Here is a 20,523-nt window from a genome sequence, read left to right as displayed (position 1 = left end):
GGCCATATTGATACTCAGTAGTTCACTTTCAAACAATTGAATTATGGCTTTGAAATTTTTTTCAACTTTTTCAGACAGCTCCACGTTTCCGATTTGTAAATGACTACTGTGTCATCTGCGAAGCTTATTAAGTCTCCTTCCATATCTAGCATGAAAAGATCGTTTAGGTAGATATTGAAGAGAATGTGACCCAGAACTGTCCCTTGGGGTACACCATATTGTACTTTTCGAGATTCACTGAGAGTGTCTTTGATTTTCACACATTGGTTCCTTTCATGGATAGAGGAGTTGGTGTGATGTTTCTCTGAATCCAATACTCTCAGATACCTCTAGAAGCTAACTGTATCATTGATTTCTTCAAGTCTACAAATATACATAGCGATAATGATTTTTCGTCTATATATTCACTGATTTTGTTAGTAAGGAGTGTTATTGCATCTTCAGTTGAGTTTCTCTCTTGAAATCCGAATTGATTGTTTGATAAGATTTTATATATTGTTAGGTATTTTTCAATGCGTAATTTCAAGATGGTTTCGAATATTTTCGCGAAGTTTGTAATTACGGATATTGGGCGATAGTTATCCACTTTGAGTTTATTTCCAGACTTGAATATTGGTGGAATAACAGCACACTTGAATGGAGCTGGACATATTCCACTACTGAATGACCAGTTTATTATGTATGTCAATGAAATTGCTAGTTCTTTTGCTATTAGTTTAATAGTTTCAGCTCTACGAGTGTCAATTCCGGGGGATTTTTTGTTCTTCAATTTCTGAATACTTTGCAAGACTTCACATTCATCAGTTTTTTCTAGGTTATTTTCAATTTTGTTTCGATAAAAATTCATTTTGGCTTCCTCTATTATTTTTTTCAGTCTATTTTTGTACTGTTTATATTTTATTTTATTTATTTCTGTTGGGTTGCCTTTTATTGTTATATAAAGATTGGTTTTCTCTTCAATGGACTTCAGTATACCATCAGTCATCCACAGATTCTTTTTCATATTTTTCCTACTAACTTTAAATATGTTTGTACTTTTTTCCACGATTTTGTTGGTTTTTCGTATTAATATTTGAGTAGCAAGTTCAATATCATCTGTCGAGTATAAATCCAGCCAATTTTCCACGCATATGTTTTGTTTTAGTTTTTTATCAATACATTTTTTATATTTCAATAAATCAAATGATTTTTTTCTTTGTTTCAGGTGAGATGATTTGTAGTGCAATAGAGAAGTGATCAGTTATATCTGTTTCAAGGATGAATGAATTGTATTTGTAGTTATTTGAGATATATTTTACGAAACCTTGATCTATACAAGTACCAGAGTTAATCTTTGTTACCGAATTCATATAAGATATGAATCCAGCCAATTTTCCACGCATATGTTTTGTTTTAGTTTTTTATCAATACATTTTTTATATTTCAATAAATCAAATGATTTTTTTCTTTGTTTCAGGTGAGATGATTTGTAGTGCAATAGAGAAGTGATCAGTTATATCTGTTTCAAGGACGAATGAATTGTATTTGTAGTTATTTGAGATATCTTTTACGAAACATTGATCTATACAAGTACCAGAGTTAATCATTGTTACCGAATTCATATAAGATATGAATCCATGAGCACTAAACGTATTTAGATAGTTATTTGTGATGTCATCATTCTCCATTATATTAATATTAATATCTCCTATCAGAATATGATCGTTAATATTGTTATCTTCACAAGATTCTAGAAATTCTGACAAACTTTCAATGAAATTATTAGTTAATGTATATGGTAATCTGTAAATAGATGTTAAATGTATATTTTTATTGTGCAGTTCAACTTTCAGCTGTATAATTTTGATTCCATTTGATGAATGTATTATATCATGAGTAAAATATAAATAATTTTCAATAAATACAATAACTCCATCATTTTGGTTCACGTTACCATTATTGTAAATGAGATTATACCCATTCATATAATGTAGGTTTATATATCTAATTTGCCAAGTCTCAGATACAATTATTATGTTAAAAATATATTTGGTTTCTTCTAGTAATACTTTCATTTGGTCAAGATTCTCATTCACACTCCTTATGTTACTGTGAAGTGTTTTGATATCTACCCTAGTATTTTCAAGTTTCATTAATTGTGAGGCATCTTCAATTATTTTCGCTTCAACTGTTTCAATATGGAAGTCTCTGAGATAGGTTTTCATTCATATTTTCAGTAATATTCAGCAATCATATAGTAGACCACAAAAAACGAGATGTGTGTAAAATATAACTCGAGATATTTCTAGAAATATTCCCTTTTATCTGCCATATGGCAAATCCAACAATCCGATAAGGTTTGTTAAGTTACTTTTTCTTTATAAAAATGACAAAAAATATCAGTACGACAATGAACATCATTGTTCAGTTAGAATATTCTCATTTAGTTTTCGGTTTTACTAGTAGAAAGGTACCACGTAAAAATCTTTAAAATGGTCAATTATCGTCCATTGGAAGAAAACATTGGAGCAGCAATTTTTATTTACGATGCGACGCGTAATTTTCACGAGACCGAAAGGATTTTCAATGAACGTTTTCCGAATCGTCCTATCTGTAGAAAATATTTGAGGGAACCTGTATCCAAATTCACAACTACCGGTAGTGTATATAACAAAAACCCCCAGGTCATCCGTCCCTTCCGGAAGAACAGCAAGTGCCAATAATTGGTTAGATTATATTACATCCTGAACGGTCTACTTATTCCCTTGCGAATGTTTGTGAGTTGTCTCCTTCTACTGTGTGGACACTTTTGAAGAGGAATAGGTATCACTCATATAAAATTAAAATGTTACACCAATTAACTGGAGATGACCCTGATCGAAAAATAGAATTCTGCGAAATCATGACGAAAACTATTGCAAGACATCCTACCTATCTCCACAATATTTGTTTTAGTGTCGAATGTACATTTTTTTAAACATCAACCCTACAGTTTTCCGGGAAACTCATACCCAATATCCAGAAAAAAATAACGTTTAGGCGGAATATTGGGGAACCATATTGTATGGGCCCTATTTATTGATCAAAATTTAACAGGGAAACTATTGACCCTCTCATCACTGAAATCGTCTAAGCGAATCCTAATGAATTTGATATGGATATTGTATTCCAACAAGATGGAACACAACCTCTAGACAAGTAAGAAACTATTTGGATACTACTTTTCCCGGTCGTTGGATTGGCCGTCGAGGTCCTACAGAATGGCCAGCCCGCTCGCCAGATTTGACACATTTGGACTTTTTTATGGGGCTATTTGAAGCAAAAAGTGTAGGAAACTGGACCTGCTTCAATATTGGATATACGGCAGAGAATAATAACTATTTGTAGAGATATTGACGTTACTCTGTTCGAAAATGTTCGGCGTGAAATATCGGATAGGCTATTCATAAGTCAAGAAGTTCCAGACAATCATTTCGAGCATCTTCTGAACTGACATCAAGATCATTACCTCATATCATGTAGTTGAATGTCAATGTATTCAGGCAATTATTAAAAGTTCCGCCATTTTGTACTAGTTGAAGATATTGACATTATATTCTAGTGTTATGAAGCATTTATCAGGAGCTTCGAAATGATGTGACATAAGAGCCCCCTTTCCAATTAATTTTTTTCCCAGATGGCAACGAGTTTCATCTGTCAATTCAACTTCAAAATAAAGTATTCATATTTGTTTGAAGGTGATTGACAATGTTTCGTGATGAATTTCACTAGTTCGGACTTCCATTGTCTATTATATAAAATGATTTGAAATCCCTGAAACAAGTAAAAAAGAATAATTAAAAAGAATAGTTGAAAATAACAATTATATTAAGCAACAATAAACCTGAAATGAAATGATCATAAATGTTCTCGAAGCGAAAATAATTCTCGATAATCACAAAAGTGTACTAGTTACAGCTTGCTACAGGTCACCCTCAACAAATATTCCTCATTTTACAGAGATATTACAAAGATATTTCGAAAGTATTAAAATTAACAACTATTGTTATTATTTTTTCGTTGGTGATATTAACATCAATATATTAGAGCAAAATGAGAATAGTTTAGAATACTTAAACACACTGAGTGAATTTGGTTACATATCCACCATAAATAACCCTACAAGAATGACTTCCTGTCTGGATCACATTTTTATAAAATCAAAACTAAACATCTCAAACTTAGTTATACCGATTGTCGTGAAAAATAATATAACAGACCACTATTCAACTCTGTTACAAGTAGTCATAGAAACTAAAAACGATTCCAATAATAATAATAATAATAATAATAAACAAAGACAGAAAATAATTATAAACCATTCAAAACTACAACAAGTATTGCAGGAAGAAAAATGGGAATTTATATATTCAACAACTGATCCTAACGCTGCAATGAACAACTTCATAGATATTCTTATTAGATCGTTGGACGCATGCAAAAAAGTTATGAAAGTTATAAGAAAGGAGTCCAAATTTGCACCATGGCTCACAAACGGCTTATTAAAATCAATTAATAAAAAAAATTATATGTTTAAAAAATCTTTGGAAAGTCCTAATGATATCAGGTTGAAAAATGAATACAAAAGGTATAAAAATAAACTAAGCAATTTGATTGATTTGACTAAACATAAATATTATAAAAATCAAATTGAGACAAACGCGAATAATTCAAATAAAATGTGGGACGTTGTTAAAGAACTGACTGGTACCGAGAAAAAAAAGAACGACATTCTATCGATAAAGAACAATAATGGTGAGTTATTAACGAATAACAAGGAGATAGCAAATCATTTCAATGAAACATTTGCTGAAACGGGAAAAATTCTAGCTAGCCGAATAAAAGCGGTCCCTAACTATGCGCCAACAAGAACAATTTCAACCAACTCACTAGTCTTAATGCCTACGTATAAAGAGGAAATATACGCAATAATAAAAGAACTGAAATACAAGAAAGCTACGGGAAGCGATGACGTTTCAGCTGAAGTGATCAAGTCGATCACAGCTCAAATCACACAGCCGTTTACACATATTATAAATCATTGCCTTGAAAAGGGGGTGTGGCCTGAGGCATTCAAAAACACTATTGTGGTTCCTATTTTCAAAAAAGGCGATAAAAATTTGGTAAATAACTACAGACCAATTTCCCTTATCACGCATTTATCAAAAATATTTGAAAAATTGCTTAAGAATAGGTTAACATCTTTCATAAAAAAATACAAACTCCTTTCTCCAAATCAATTTGGATTTAAAGAAAACACATCTACCGAAGATGCCATTCTAAGTCTGACTAATAAAATTTATAAAGCCTTAGATGAAGGAAAACCATGCATATGCTTGTTTATCGACTTAACCAAAGCATTCGATACAGTCAGTCATCCGCGACTTCTACAAACTTTGGAGGATCTAGGTATAAGAGGAAACTGTTTGAAAATATTCAAGAGCTATCTCAGCAAGAGAACACAGGTCGTTAGAGTGGCTAACGTGCTGAGCAATCAAAAAGAGATTGAATATGGTGTTCCTCAGGGCACAGTCCTGGGTCCTATTTTGTTTAATCTATACATCAATAGCATATTCTCACTTAAATGCGAAGGGGAATTTACAGGTTATGCGGACGACACAGCAATTTTCTACAGGGGCGAAACATGGGCAGAATTGAAACTCAAAGTACAGAAAGATTTCGCTTTCATAAAAAAGCATTTCGACCACCTTCTACTAACCATGAATTTTGGGAAAACCCACTATCTACCTTTTAGTGCTACAAAGTCGGGCATGCCAACTTTTCAACAATTAGAAATAGAAACTAGTGACGGTATGCTGACTATTCAATCTGTTGATAAAATGAAATACTTGGGGTTGATTATTGACGGACATCTTAGATGGAACCTCCACATCAATTATGTGGTTAAAAAATTACAGTGCATCATATATAAATTTAAAATCCTCAAAAAATGCCTGCCATATACGCAATTGAAAATCCTGTATTATGGCCTTGTAGAGAGTCATGTGCGATATGGCATGTTAGTATGGGGTGGCGCACTTCGGATCCACATCAATCCGTTAGAGATCCTTCAAAAAAGAATATTGAAATTGATTACATCTAATAATGGCAGGTACTCCTCCAATCAATTATTCAAAGATTGTCAAGTAATGGACATCCGCCAACTATTCTACTTTCGTGTGAATCTCAAGTATCATTTCAATGATAAATATCGAGTAGAACTGCCTGAGCATAATTATAATACCCGTAATAAAAATAGTCACCCTCTCCCGCTTGTAACGAAATCACTGTGCCAAAGAGCATATTCATACATTTCCATCAAATGTTATAACAGCCTACCTGAAACAATTATAAATATTCCTAGCAAATGGAAGTTTAAAAAGAAACTTAAAGAATTCATACTGGAAAACGATCGATGTAAAATCAATTCATTAATAGAAAAACATTGAAATCCACAAAAAGCTACTAATAAACCACACTTAATTTGAAATCATGTCACGATTCATATTGTATGTCTCATGAAAGTACAATTTATGTTACATAGGAAAAAAAAAAAAAAAAAAAAAAAAAAAAAATACTGAAATGTATATCTTAGTATCTATATAGACTTAATCTCTGTTGTCTTTTGTTTTATGTCACTTATTCATCAATTTTATATTTTATATTGTTTACATGTCAATTTTAAATTAATTGTGACAAACGGATATATCGTTTTATACCATTATTGTTATGTATATACTATTACTACTTTATTTTATTATATTATTTTACATACCTGTTATTTTCCAGAAAAAAATCGTTTGTTATTCTCTATTTATTAACGAAACAAGTGATGCATCACTTATCGTTTGCCTTACTTTATTCAATTACTTTGCAATTGTGTGTACTATTTATTCATTTTTTTATTCGTGAATAAAGTATTATTATTATTATTATTATTATATAATAGACAATGGAAGTCCGAACTAGTGAAAGTATTCATACATTGATTTCATTATACCTAATTTCAACTTTTTGAGTTGACCCGTTCAAAAAATAAAAGGGGGGACAATTCTTTCAACTGATCAGCATGTTTAGTTTATTGGTGAGACGCATACAAATTTTGCGTGTTTAGCAATTTTTTGCTTTCAAAGTAAATGTGATCAAAATAAATTACATAAAATTTTGTGTGGAAAATAGAAATAATTGCTTAAAAATACCTAAAATGTTGACAGTGGCATACGTTGATTGCACCTTGAGTCACAGAAATGTTTACAAGTGGTACAAGCTTTCCACATCAGATCGAGAACCGATGAAAATATTAAAGAAGTGAAGAAAGTTATTATGCAGAATTATTGAATTACAATTAGAAAATAAAGGAATGTAGGCTTTCACGGCTGGCGTCAATGTTTTGGTTGGTTTCCGGGTTATACCGTGGTCTTCTTTGGTAAAAATCTCCAAACCTTTCAACTGCAATTGCGTTACAGTTGATAAGTTACAAGCGAACAACTACGACAGAAAAGACATAATCCGCGTTACGTGCCCAAGGGAAAAAAAGAAACACCAGTGAAGATCAAACCCAAGGCAATGTCTATCTGCCATACGTTGTAGGTGTCACCATCCGAATCAGGAAAATTATGACGAAGAAGAAAATTAACAGCGTCCTCAAACCAACGAACAGTATATCGAAGTATTCGAGATCAGCAAAAGACAACAGAGATTCACACAAATCAGCGGGAGTTTACAGGATTCCATGTAACTGTGGTAAAGTTCATATCGGCCCGACTAAAAGAGGCATTGATACTCGGCTAGTCCGAGTATCATGCACGGTCCGATGGAAACACAAGATCCTTTTCGAAAATACCGAGAGGGTAGCAATGTCTAAGCATCATTCAACAAGAATGTATTTAGAAGCCATAGAAATACACAAATACTAAACGAACTTTAACAGAAAGGAAGAAGAAAAATATCTACACTAGATCTCGCACACAGCATTGAAAGGTGCCAAAACGCATCCATGTAACTCAAATCGCGCGGTAAGTACATGCGATAAACCGCCATTATAGAAAGAGCGCAAAAATCAGCACTAAAAATAGCTTTGCAAATATGAGAGCTTCATTTTCAGTTGATACGTTAAGAAGAGTACTCCGGCCATACCACTGAAGATAACTGCCGCAGTTGTAGATAGAACGTTTGGATACTGTAACCAAAGAAGACCACGGCAAAACCCGGAAACCAACCAAAACACCATTAGAAAAGTTGCTGAGTATGTCGTAATATCGGATGGCTCATGCCATTCATTTATTTCGTAAATTTTGGGTTATGAAGCATGCGGCAACGAATTTATTTTCAAAATTGTTGATTTTTTATCGAAAAAACCGTCACATGAACATCGCCCAAAAATTGTTGAATGACGTCATCGGCGATCCAGATTTGTCGGTAGCCGGGCGGTTCGACGTGGGTGCTTTGTTCACTCAGTCAATCGGCCGATGTGTGAGTTGATGATTCAAGTCGCAGGCTAAACGATAGATTTTTCCTCGCTATCGCCCAACCCGTGTTAGGAATTACAGGTTAAAAGGTAATACGTCGTTAGTCCTTAGCTCGCACAAGTTTCGACTTCTGAGGGTTCTCTTCCGTAGGGATGTGATAGCTGGTTAGTGAATAGGATTTCCTTTCATTACTATCATTGCACCAGTCTGCATCAACATAAACTTCAATATTTACATTTCCACCCTTACTATAGGTATTTTAAACCTGAATTTTTTGTCCCTTCCAAATATCTTAAAATTCTTCTTGCATAAACCCATTGTTATTCAGTATTTCAATTATTAAAATGACTCAAATATGATACTACATAAGCTATATTGGGTCGTGTAAGGACAACTAAATACATCAATCCCCCAATAAGCTGCTGATAGGGATTTTCATTACTACAATTATTTTTCTTCCTACATTTTGAATTAACCATCATTGGAGTATTCACTGTGTTACAATCAATCATGTTGAACTTAGATAACAATTTATCAATATATTTCTCTTGACTCAAAGTTACAGCACAATTTTGTTTATCAAAAACAATTGACATGCCAAAGCATTCCTTCATAATTCCTAAGTCTTTCAACACAAAATTCTTATTAGGCATTCTCTTAAGATTATTAGTTTCATTTCTGTCATTTGAGAATACAAAGAAATCATCAACATATAATGCAATAATTTTACTGCTGCCAACATATTTTATATATAAACATGGCTCTATTTTAGACTTAATATAACCATTAGCTAGCATGCAACCATCCACTTTTTTATGCCAAGCACGAGATGCCTGCTTAAGACCATATATAGCTTGATTAAATTTTAAAACTTTATTACTTGTACACACATAACCTAAAGGCTTTTGCATATATATTGTCTCAGACAGATCTCCATTCAAGAAAGCAATTTTCACATCAAGATGAGTAACTTCTAGGTTCAACTGCACTGATAATGCGGAATAATAACCTAAGTGTTGTAAACCGCCCTACTGGAGAGAACGTTTCCTCGTAGTCTACACCATGTTTTTGATTACACCCTTTAGCCACAAGCCTAGCTCAATAACAGACATGGTTTTAACTATCACACTCCTTTTTGAGAACCCACTTGCACTTAACTATATTGCCAGTTACAGGAACATCAACAACTTCCCACTCATTGTTGTCTTGAAACGTTTCTACACTCTTCAAGAAGAGAGAAATTGTTTGATTTAATTAATAGGGTGGGGTTACAAATCAGAGATTGTCGGTACAGTATAAAAATATAATAAATTGTTCCGTCCACGAGGACAGCAATAGCCTTGACAAAATGAACTGATAGAACTCAAACGGTACACTGACGAACAAGAAATCAATTCATGAAAGTCTGGGTCCACTATTTTCCATTATCACTCACCGTTGTCCGGTCCCACGATGTAGCTCACACAAGGTTGAGAATTGAGACAGCAGCCAACAACTTTCATGTAGAAATCCTGCTAAATCTACTACACGTAGAGGAACGGATAATCAGCTAACACAAAATCAACGTTCAACAAATAATTGGTGGGTATAAAACCTGGATATACAATCATTCACTTGTCGGAACTTTTTTTATTTCAAATTGTCGTCGAGCATCAACCACTTTCCATTTCGTCGCTCTCCCGACTGACTTTATTGTCTCTTCCTCTTCCTCCCGTCACCTCTGCGAAATATTCCCGTGGTGACAACATACACTGCGCGAAACAACTCTTACTCAACTAGACAGGGGCGGCGTTCTACAGTCTGTTCCCACTGCTCTTTATGTGGTCCTTCTAGTGCTTCTTCTAATTTGAGTCCAACGCAAAAGTATTCGTTACACTTTTCTGTGCACATAAATCGATACATTTCTTGTTTTTGTCTCTGCCGTTGTGGTTTCGTTTTTAATATGGTGTCTGATTGCTGTTTTTCCTCATAAGTCATGGACTCCTCATCTGGTACATAGGTTTCATCCATGTCATTTGTCTAAATGAGTGAATCCCCTCTGTCTTGGCCTGAGAGCTCTTCCACTGAAGATGCATGTGGACTATCTGGCTGGTTTGTAATTTATCACTTCTACTTCAATCATATTTCCCTGATGAGATAATTTTCTGTCTCATGACAGTACTACCAAAAATTCTTAAATGACTGAGGTTGGGTTTGCTTCCTGTCCATAACTCAAACGGTGTACAGTTGTTCAATCCACTTTCTACAATTCTATTTTGTAAATAAACTGCAGTATTGATGTCTTCAGTTTTGCATCGAATAAGAAACATCTTGCTTCCTTAATCACGGTCCTATTAATGCTCTCACAAAGCCCACAAAGCACAAAGGAGTGTAGGGATTTGTTTTTTGATGAATTATACCCATTTGCTTCAAACAACTATCAAAATATCTGTAACAGAACTCTTTGCCATTATCAGTTCTCAGTATTTTCATTTTATTTGACGTTGAATTCTCAACTCTTGCTTTATATTCCATAAAATATTTTAGGATCCTCCTAAAGATACATTCTCCATTGGTCCATATATATCACTGTGCACTATTTCCAATAGCTTAGTACAACTGTTCAACTCTTCCCTTTTTATTATCGAAGGGCAACCGACTTTGCTTTCCTTCACAGCACACTATACAGCTGGATTTGTTGATGTCGGCCTTTTCAGTTCATTTGACTCCCTCCACAGCATCCTGGATTTTATTCATATTATAACTGTTTTCATGGTCCAATCTACCATGTCAAACTTCTGGAGACTCTGCTACTGCTGCCACCAAACAAGAATAAGTGTTCAGTTTATAAACTCCATTCACATGTGATGCAGTGGCTACTAGAGTGTCCTGTTTGTTAAATATCTCGCATCCTTCGCTTGTAAAATGCACATTGTTGCCCTGTCCTATTAACTGGCTTACTGACAACAAGTTTATTCTGGTTAGCAGCCACAATTTCCTCGGTAAACCCAGAATAACATTCGTCAATCATCCAGTTTTTATTGCTTGTCAAATGTGAACTCGCGCCAGAAATGACATACCATTCACTCTTGTCAAATATTCTATTTAAAAACACGGTACTAAATGCATTACTTGTTTTTGATGACATATTTTCTGAATTCTTGTAAGATTTATCTTCATCATTGCACTGATTACGGTAGTTGCCATGTTGTTTACAATTATAACATTCGACATTTAATTTTCCTTTGATAGATGTTGACACTTGTGCTTTCCCACCATCTATCTTGGGCATAGATTGTGTATTTTTTTTATTCGAATTTTGATTCTTGCGGAAACAAGCAAACGCATTGTTGGCATCACTGTCTTCTGGTTCCATGTCCATCAATTTTCCTTAAATGGCGTCGTAAATGATTATCATGCCTGAATACTCGATTGTCATTATCATGGGCATTATATGTTTCAGATAAACCTGCTAACATGATAGATCCAATCCACTCATCATTTATTCCAAATCCCGTAATTTGTAATTTCTGACCTGCTTCAACAATCTGTATTACATATGACGTCATCGAAGTGCAATTTTCTAATCGAATAGATATTAAATTCCTCAGAAGACTCATTTTTCTTGTAAATCCCGAGTCATCGAATTACATCTTCAATTTATTCTACAATTCTTTCGATGTTGCGATGTTCTTTGTGTGAACATAAGGAGCCTGATCAATTGTTAGAATCAACTTAGCTTGCATCTTCTCCATCTGTTGGAGCACCTGAGGCACCATCATGTTCAGATTTGATGCATCTAACCATTCCCTCTAATATAAGGAAATTGTCTGCTGCGAAACACCATTCGCTGTAATTTTCGCGTCCTTTCAATTTTTGTACACTAATGAGATAGTTCGAACTGGACGCCATTACTGATGCCACACAAAACACGAAAAAAGAGACTGCAAAACTTAAGTCACTTAGTCCTATTCTGCCATGAAATAATATCATTCGTTAAGTCCTGATAATTAATAATTTGTACTGTCACGAGAACTAAGTAATTTGTATGAGCTAGAACAGTCTTGGCCCATAACCTATAATAAAACAATGTTTCTGTGCAAGAACAAGAGAACGAATAAACTTTAATGATAGAAAATACATAGACATTAATTTGCACATTGGATACGAGTCCAATCGTCTCAGGAGAGCCAAGAACGAAAAAATCACGCTGAGTTCGATCAAATATCAAGATTTTGCTGACTGTTTTCTTCGATTACCGTGGCATAGTGGTTAATAAGGAGTATTATTTTGAAGTTCCGCGTCGCTTGCGAGAAGCAATACGAAGAAAATGTTCGATATTGAGAGAGCTCAAAGACATACCAAAAAGTGCATATCAGAACTGCTTCGAGAATTGGAAAAAACTCGGTACTATATCTGAGGGGTACTACTTTGAAGGAGACACAATAGAATTTGAATAAATAATATTCAATATTCAATATTCTTTTTGTTGAGCCAAATACCATTCAACTGTAAGCTCTGAAGAATGATCACTGGCTCAGAGGTTGCTGTGGCTTCGACATAAAAACCTTCGTCCTCGCAAATGATGCTCATATCACTCATACCACATACCATCATATTTTGAAAAAAATTTCAGTGAGTACGATTTTTCACCCATATAACAAAATTGATAGTGGAAATATGCCAATGTTTATCATTCAGAAGTACGAAACGAATCTAACAGATATTTTTAACAGCTTGGTAGTATTTTATCTGAACAGATCACCACCAAAGAATTCAATTTGTTACTTCACGTTATTTCAGTCAATGTTATAACATTTCTTGAAGATAATTGCTACTGATTCATTCGTACATTATTAACTCATCTTACTTAAATAAGCAGAGTTATTTCTGATCTATTTATTTAAAATTGTTGATAATTAAATATTCTAATGACATCAACATTCTGACTGATTATTTCTTTTAAAACGATACAATGACGGAAAAATTAGAGGCTAGGCTATCAATTCAGACTTTTACAGCGTTAAAACTCGTTTTCCTAACAGCCTGAACCAAAACTTAACCAATGGATTTACCTAAATATTCAAAAATTATTGTGAATGAATATTAAACATTTTCATGCTTCTAAAGAAACTCACAGGTTTGATTTAATATTATGAATATGACAGTGAGTAGACCCTTACTTTTCCAAGACAACTCAAATGAATATATAAATCAAATAAAACTTACTAGTACAATGGAAAGATACAAGAGTCCGAAATAAAAAACGAATTGATACACCTCACTGATTCACATAACCTCACAAAAATTGGGCAAACATTATTTAGTTCTAACTCAACTTTGAATACCAAAATTCATATATGATATCCGGAAATTTCAATATCTTGGTGGAACTTTATGATTCGAATTAAAACATAATTCCGGATAGTGGCGATTGTATTGAAATCGAAAAGAATAAGCGGGTTGAGTTAATGCATATAGTGTATATTTCCTTAAGCAGCGAAGAATTATCTTCAAGTTGATGTTTAATAGGTGTACATAATTGAGTCGTTTGAAAAGTCAAAAATGTAGTATTTCTTTTAAATATTTATATATCAAATATCAAAATATTATAAAAAAAATGTGAAACACTCGCATTATTGATTGATGAAGTTTTTTTTTAATGAAACACCCAAAATTTTTGTTATTTTTGGATTTTGATGAAAATTACCAATACTTTCTATGGAAAACTCTATTTAATGTATCACATACCTCCACATCTTATCCGATTGACTCAGGCATACCTGAGATATTTTCAATTTTCGCTGAAAACAGGATAACGTCATGATTTGATTCGTTCTAATAGTGCTTTGATTACTCTACTACCTGAATCTTCCTCTTTGAAGATGATCACTTGGTGATCGAAACACGTGTCGAGGTGTTAAAAATAACGATTTGGTGTTGGAAAAAAACTCCAGTAATATGAATTACTACACCAAAGGTTCCAAACAGTGCATCATAAGTACTTTAGTACCTGTAGAATATGAATGACTGATGAAGCTCTTGCGTTTCAATCTCGTGTTATTAGTAAGTTATACCTAATTTGTTAATTAAAATGGTTACTCAAGTTTTCCCTCTCTCTGTTAACAAAAATTTTATTATTCTTGATGTATTTAAAGCTCTTATATACGTATATTCAGTTCATACTTTGATGGAAATGTGTTCGCACATAACGGGAGTTTCAAAATCATCGATATACAAATTCTGTAGCATATTGACACAAACGACTCTCCTCGATAGGTCTGGATTCCTGGCCGTACTGGCCTGGATGGCAATGAGGCTGCTGACTCCCTTGCAAAGGAGGGTGCTGCAAGTAGCTTCATGGGACCAGAACCTGTCATTGGCATCGTTTTTAAGCTTTGCCAAACAAAGATTGAATACCTAGATGGCAAGAAGATTCATGGATTTCTGGCAGAATCTTCCAGGATTGGCTCACTCCAAATCGTTTATTCAACCTTCGAAGCTTGATAGCAAACAGTTGGACTACAGTAGGAATGAACTACGATGTCTAACAGGTCTTCTTACAGGTCACTGTCATTTGAATCATCATATGCAGAGAGTCGAACTGTCGAAAGACAGTGTGTGTCGCCTATGTTTGGAAAATGCACATACTTTGTGCCTGCCCCGCTTGGGACTGAATCAGGTTTTTAGAGTCCGACAGAGCCGTATTCTTATCATCTAACTTGAATGAGCACTCACCATACAAACTAATCGGCTTCGTTAAGAAGCTGGGTTTAATTGGTCGAGTGTGAGCCACATTATTATTGTGAGCCACAATAAACCCATGCGGTGGAGGATCGAATAGACCTACTCACTTCGGACCCAACCTGAGCTAACCTATATAAATTCAAGAAAAAGAGAGAAAATGAAGCTTGATGAGAACGACAAACTTGCAATCAGAAGAACAGTACTTTCATTTAGGAACGTTTTAGGAATCACACGTTAAAAGGTAAGACCTCGTTAATCCTTAGCTTGCACAATTTTGACTTCCGAGGGTTGTTGTTCGTAGGGGTGCGAAAGCTGGTTAACGAAAAAACAAGATTTTTTTTCTTTTTTTTAACAGATTTCATTTTGAGAACGAAATACCGACTCTCGATAAAATAATGCCTTAAAAGAAAATATTTCTTCAATGATAGGCAGAAATACATTTTGTGAAACTTCAAAAGAATTAAATTTCAATGAAAAAAAAGGAAATCTCTTTTGATCGAAAATGGATAAATTATTTGTTGAAGTAGGCATTACCGAACGCAGATGATAGAGTGTCGACGGGAGAATAAAACCAAACTTGGCTCAACGAACGTACTGTTGGGAAGATGTGGCAAGGCAAAAACATCACACTTTCACTGAAGCATTTTCAGAAAGCTGGTATATCGTATCAAAGTTGCCTTCTGGATAAGGAGAGGGACTGGTTATTACTCACATTGGAAGTGTTGATGATTTTGCTGAGGGCGGTTTATTGATGTGCGAGTCAAAGCTTTCGGGGATTCATGCAGACATGAACAGCGATGTGTTTGGAGAATATTTGTAGCAAATGTTGGACCTCATTCCCACCTAATTCAGTGATTGTGATGGATAATACATGTTATCATTCCAGAAAAGTTGAGAAAATACGAACTAATGCATATAGAGGAGCGGATATCATTGAGTGGCTTTGACATAAAACTACCATTGGATAAACGTAAGTTTGAGAAACTATTGTCTATGGTACTTTCAAATAAATTCCGTTTCATGGAGTATGTAGTCGACAAGATGACGCAGATATGAATTAATATGATTCTGAGTCTCCTCCCTTATCATTACGAATTTCATACTGAAAATATATCAAAATACTCTTCAAGGAGTCTATAAAAATTTCGATTCTGAAAAATAACAAAAATGTATTGAATATGTAATAAAAGAATAGGACATGTGGAAATAAGATCATCCAGATGACAAAATTGTAGAACCTTCAACAATAACATTCGACGAAGATTCATCGAATTTATTTGATGATATCACCGCATAAATTTTACTAGCATACCGATTTATTATTATGTGAATATGTCGAATTGAACTGTCATAACAGAATCAATTGTAAATGAATGAATGAACATTGATTTCAGTTTCAACATGCGATTTTGATCAAATACCCAAACGCATGCTACTGTAGGTATAAAACGACTTGAATTTTCATCACATCTTTTGCGACCCAGTAAAGTATTATAAAGCCGCCTATACCAGCTGTGGCATATCATAACGGAATCACAAAATTCTCTTTGAGCACCCTTTCAGCGTTTCGCATTTGCAATGAACAACCATCACTTTTATTAGGAAACAGATTCTAGCCCTCAAATAAGGCAAGTGACTCGAGTGCTGGCTCTGCGGTCTCATATGAAGATACGATTGATTTCATCTATGAAATCCTATTGTTGAAAATACGAGTTCAATCATTCACATACTCTGTTGATAAATTCGAAAATTTTGTATCGTGTCTGATAATTGTTGTAATTTCTCGTTATTCAGGCATTGAAATGGATTGATATTTTGTTCTCATAACGATGTATACAGTTGAGAATATCGCAAGACATAATATTCACGAATTCAAGCTGTGTTATTTATGACCAATAGCAACCTTCACTGAAAGCTGGTATTGTGTCAAACTCGACTTCGAAATCTCTGAGGCATAGGTCTAAGGGGCCAGCCGGCCTACGCAACCAGAAATAGATAATGTGGGGATGAGCTGACACACCACACTCACCAACAGTAAAAACGGGGGACAACGTGAAGTACTGCCATGTTGACAATGTGATATCATAATACAGCAGTGAAACACTGGAATATTTAAACTAGTTTGTCTGAATCTTTCTGATTTTCTTATACAAACATAGAGAGGTACCGATCAATTGGTTCTTATTCAATTAAATGAATCTTTTTCAGTATGGTCAAAGTGAGCTTTCGTCTGCATTTATTATTCTCATAACTCTTACTAGAGATTTTGTCTCTGTTTGGAGTGCCAAAAAGGACAATCTTAGACCAATCGATCAGAAACACTTTTTCTACGCCAGAACAAAATCTGTCTCATTGTACACCAGAAGTTTCAATTTTTTCTATTAGATCTCAGACCATTTGTATAAATTTTCCATCGCTATTAGTAGATATTCATTGCCGTTATCAGTCTCAAGAATATCTACTGCATATGTTACTAGATGAACTTTCGTCAAACTATGCATGTAGTTGATCAGATTGTTAGAATTTATTGAAATGCAGTCAATATGGTAATAATTCTGAAATTATCAAAAATGAGTTCGAATCAATTCTCATTGACATTCAATTATAATCCAATTCAAAATTTTATGTATACCTAAAAATATTCAACCAACTCTCCATTACCTTATATTTTTCAGTACTTTGATTCAAGTGTTTTAGATAATTTTCTTGACAGAATGTGGAAGCCACAAGTTATAAAGTGTATTAGATTTTCAATATACTCTTTATTCATTCCATTCTGAGTGACATATTAAGATACTGAGATAAGTGAAATATTTATTGAAATATTCATTACAGACGAACGTGGCCAATTTTATGAAGCGAATAGAATCTTTACTCACATGATATCTGTCCAACGCTATTGCTGTTATAGAAATGGTCGACACGTATATGCTTGTGGCTTGTAGTATACCAATAAACTTGCAAATGAAAAGAGTTTCACCCAAAGGAAAATATTTCGTGAGAATCTCCATAAGAGTCAGAGGCATGGTAATAGTACACAAAAGTAGATCCGCTACAGCTAAATTGACTATGAACATGTTCCTTGGAGTACGCATTGCTGGTTTTCTGACAACAGAAAAGATCTGAAACAGAAATGAATCTTTCAGTTACATTGTGGAATATCCAAATAGTATGTATTCAAATATAAATCAATAACTTATGAATATCCTGACTTGATACTTGATAAAAATAAATAACACTATTCATAATAATTATTATAGAATTTCGACAACAATTTTTATCCTAAATACGTGTCGCTACACGGGAGCTTCATCAGTTGCAGATACATGAAACTATACATTAAACATATTTTTTACATAATATCTTTCATATAACAGTAGATTGATAACATCATATAACAACAAAAATTAAAAGGTAGATTCTGAATTAACAATCAGATACAATACAGTATTACATCTAGGAAACAGGTACAATATTGACATTCTATGTCAAATCTCAATTAGTTAAAGAAATAATTCCGACAAAACTGGTAGAACTGAAAATGAAATATTATTTCTAAGAGAACAGTTACTATAAATATGTTCACTAATGGCGAATAAATAACTTCCTGTTGGTCGTTCAACAGACAATTTGAATATTTCCGTTCATTGATTTCCACAGATTCCAGCAGGTTTAATTTTTGTCCTTTATTTTCTGTTTGAAATATGTCATAGTCCATGTTGAATTCTTGTTCATTCTCCGAAGCGTGGTAAGAATAAGTGAAATTAATTTTCTTCAGCTCAAAACTCCTTTTATGTTCGGCGATTCTTGTTTTGAAATTTCTTGAAGTCATTCCTGTATACGAATTTAACATGGACTACGACATATCACATACAGAAAATGAAGGACAAAAATAAAACCTGCTGGAATCTCTTGAAATCAATAAACGAAAATATTCAAATAGTCCCTCAAACGACGAACAACGTTATTTATTCACCGTTATTGAACTTGTTCTCATGAAATGTCAATATTTAACATGTTTACTGTTTTTCTAGAAGATACAAAAGATATTGTGGTATAGTTTGATGTACCAGTAACTGATGAAGCTACTGTGTAGCCAAACGCATTTTAAATAACATTTATTATGAAAATTTCATAATTATCATCATGCACAAATAAACATCTGAAAATGTTGAATGAAAGATCACGAATACTGGTTTCTTTCACAATATTTCATTGAACGGGTTTTTCAGGAGTAGTAGTTATGGAATTTTATTTCTCCGCCGTGGCTGGAGAAGATATAATAATGAGGCCAAATAACTTGATTTAATTTTGAATTGAATCAAGTGTTTAAATCAATCCCATATTGAAAATTCCCTAGAAACATATTTAATAAACGTTGAGCTCAATTCAAATCATCAAGTAACGTACTATTTTGTTGAGGACTATTCAACAAAAATTCCTGAATAGTTGAAAATCATAACAAACGAGACAAACTAATAAATAATGAACAAAATCAAAACTCACTCCATCATATTGAGCAACATTCAGAAAAAACAGTATTAATGGTCAAGGGAAAATGAAAAATGATACATGAAAACGACCGTAGGGTGAAGTAGTTATCCTTCGTACACTCTTTAGATTTAATTTTTTTTCTTCATGACTAATTGTTGAATTTATCAACTTTATGTACCTGAGTGTAACAAATACATTGTAGTTCATTACAAAAAAGTTCGAATATATTATGTCAAAAGGTTAAAGGATTATAGCGATTTTCCTACAATAAGATATTTGTACGAACGTACCACATACGGCGTACGTTTGTACAGTAGGTGGGGTACTTTCGAACGCCATGGGGTAGATTCATACAGGGTAATTAAAAAGCCAATTAAAGTCGTTGAATTTTCATTAATAATCATATAAATATTTATTTATCAAAAAACTAACTTAAAAATATGTGACTTGACTAATAGTCAATGAAACCATCTCTAAAAAATAACAAAAAATAGGAGCGTTCATCCTTAGTTTACTTATTGATAATTCTAAGCTTTACAATCAGTCTAAATGAAATGTTCACAATCATTTTGTATGACATTGTTATAGAGTCTTTGACAATTTAAACTTAAAGTAGGTAATCATACATTTGGTTGTTACTTTGAAATTTATTGCACATTATAATTATTTGAATCAACTGCAAATGTATAAAGTCTAGCCATTCTAACGTACATCCCGTTCGTGGTTGAGGATCATGGCGACATCTCTGATACGCAGAGTGTGTATGTCTTCTATATCAGGGAAAATGAATGACCATGATGATCCTGGTTTCTTCCGA

The 20,523-nt window shown here is 33.7% G+C and overlaps 1 protein-coding gene across 2 annotated transcripts in view; it reads right to left on the bottom strand.

The window, feature by feature from the left end:
• The window catches only part of NPFR (Neuropeptide F receptor), a 543,873-nt gene that overhangs the window by 193,929 nt on the left and 329,421 nt on the right, over positions 1-20,523 (bottom strand). For both annotated transcript variants that reach the window (XM_074175202.1, XM_074175203.1), the window contains exon 4: positions 18,092-18,334. In XM_074175202.1, coding sequence (XP_074031303.1) covers positions 18,092-18,334 — 243 coding nt within the window. The remainder of the gene's footprint in view (positions 1-18,091; positions 18,335-20,523) is intronic.

This window comes from Leptinotarsa decemlineata, unplaced genomic scaffold (assembly GCF_025532065.1).
Source record: "Leptinotarsa decemlineata unplaced genomic scaffold, Ldec_3_MD MMD2_tig00000882_RagTag_RagTag, whole genome shotgun sequence".
NCBI lineage: Eukaryota > Metazoa > Arthropoda > Insecta > Coleoptera > Chrysomelidae > Leptinotarsa > Leptinotarsa decemlineata.
This window is presented reverse-complemented; position numbering and strand designations above follow the sequence as displayed.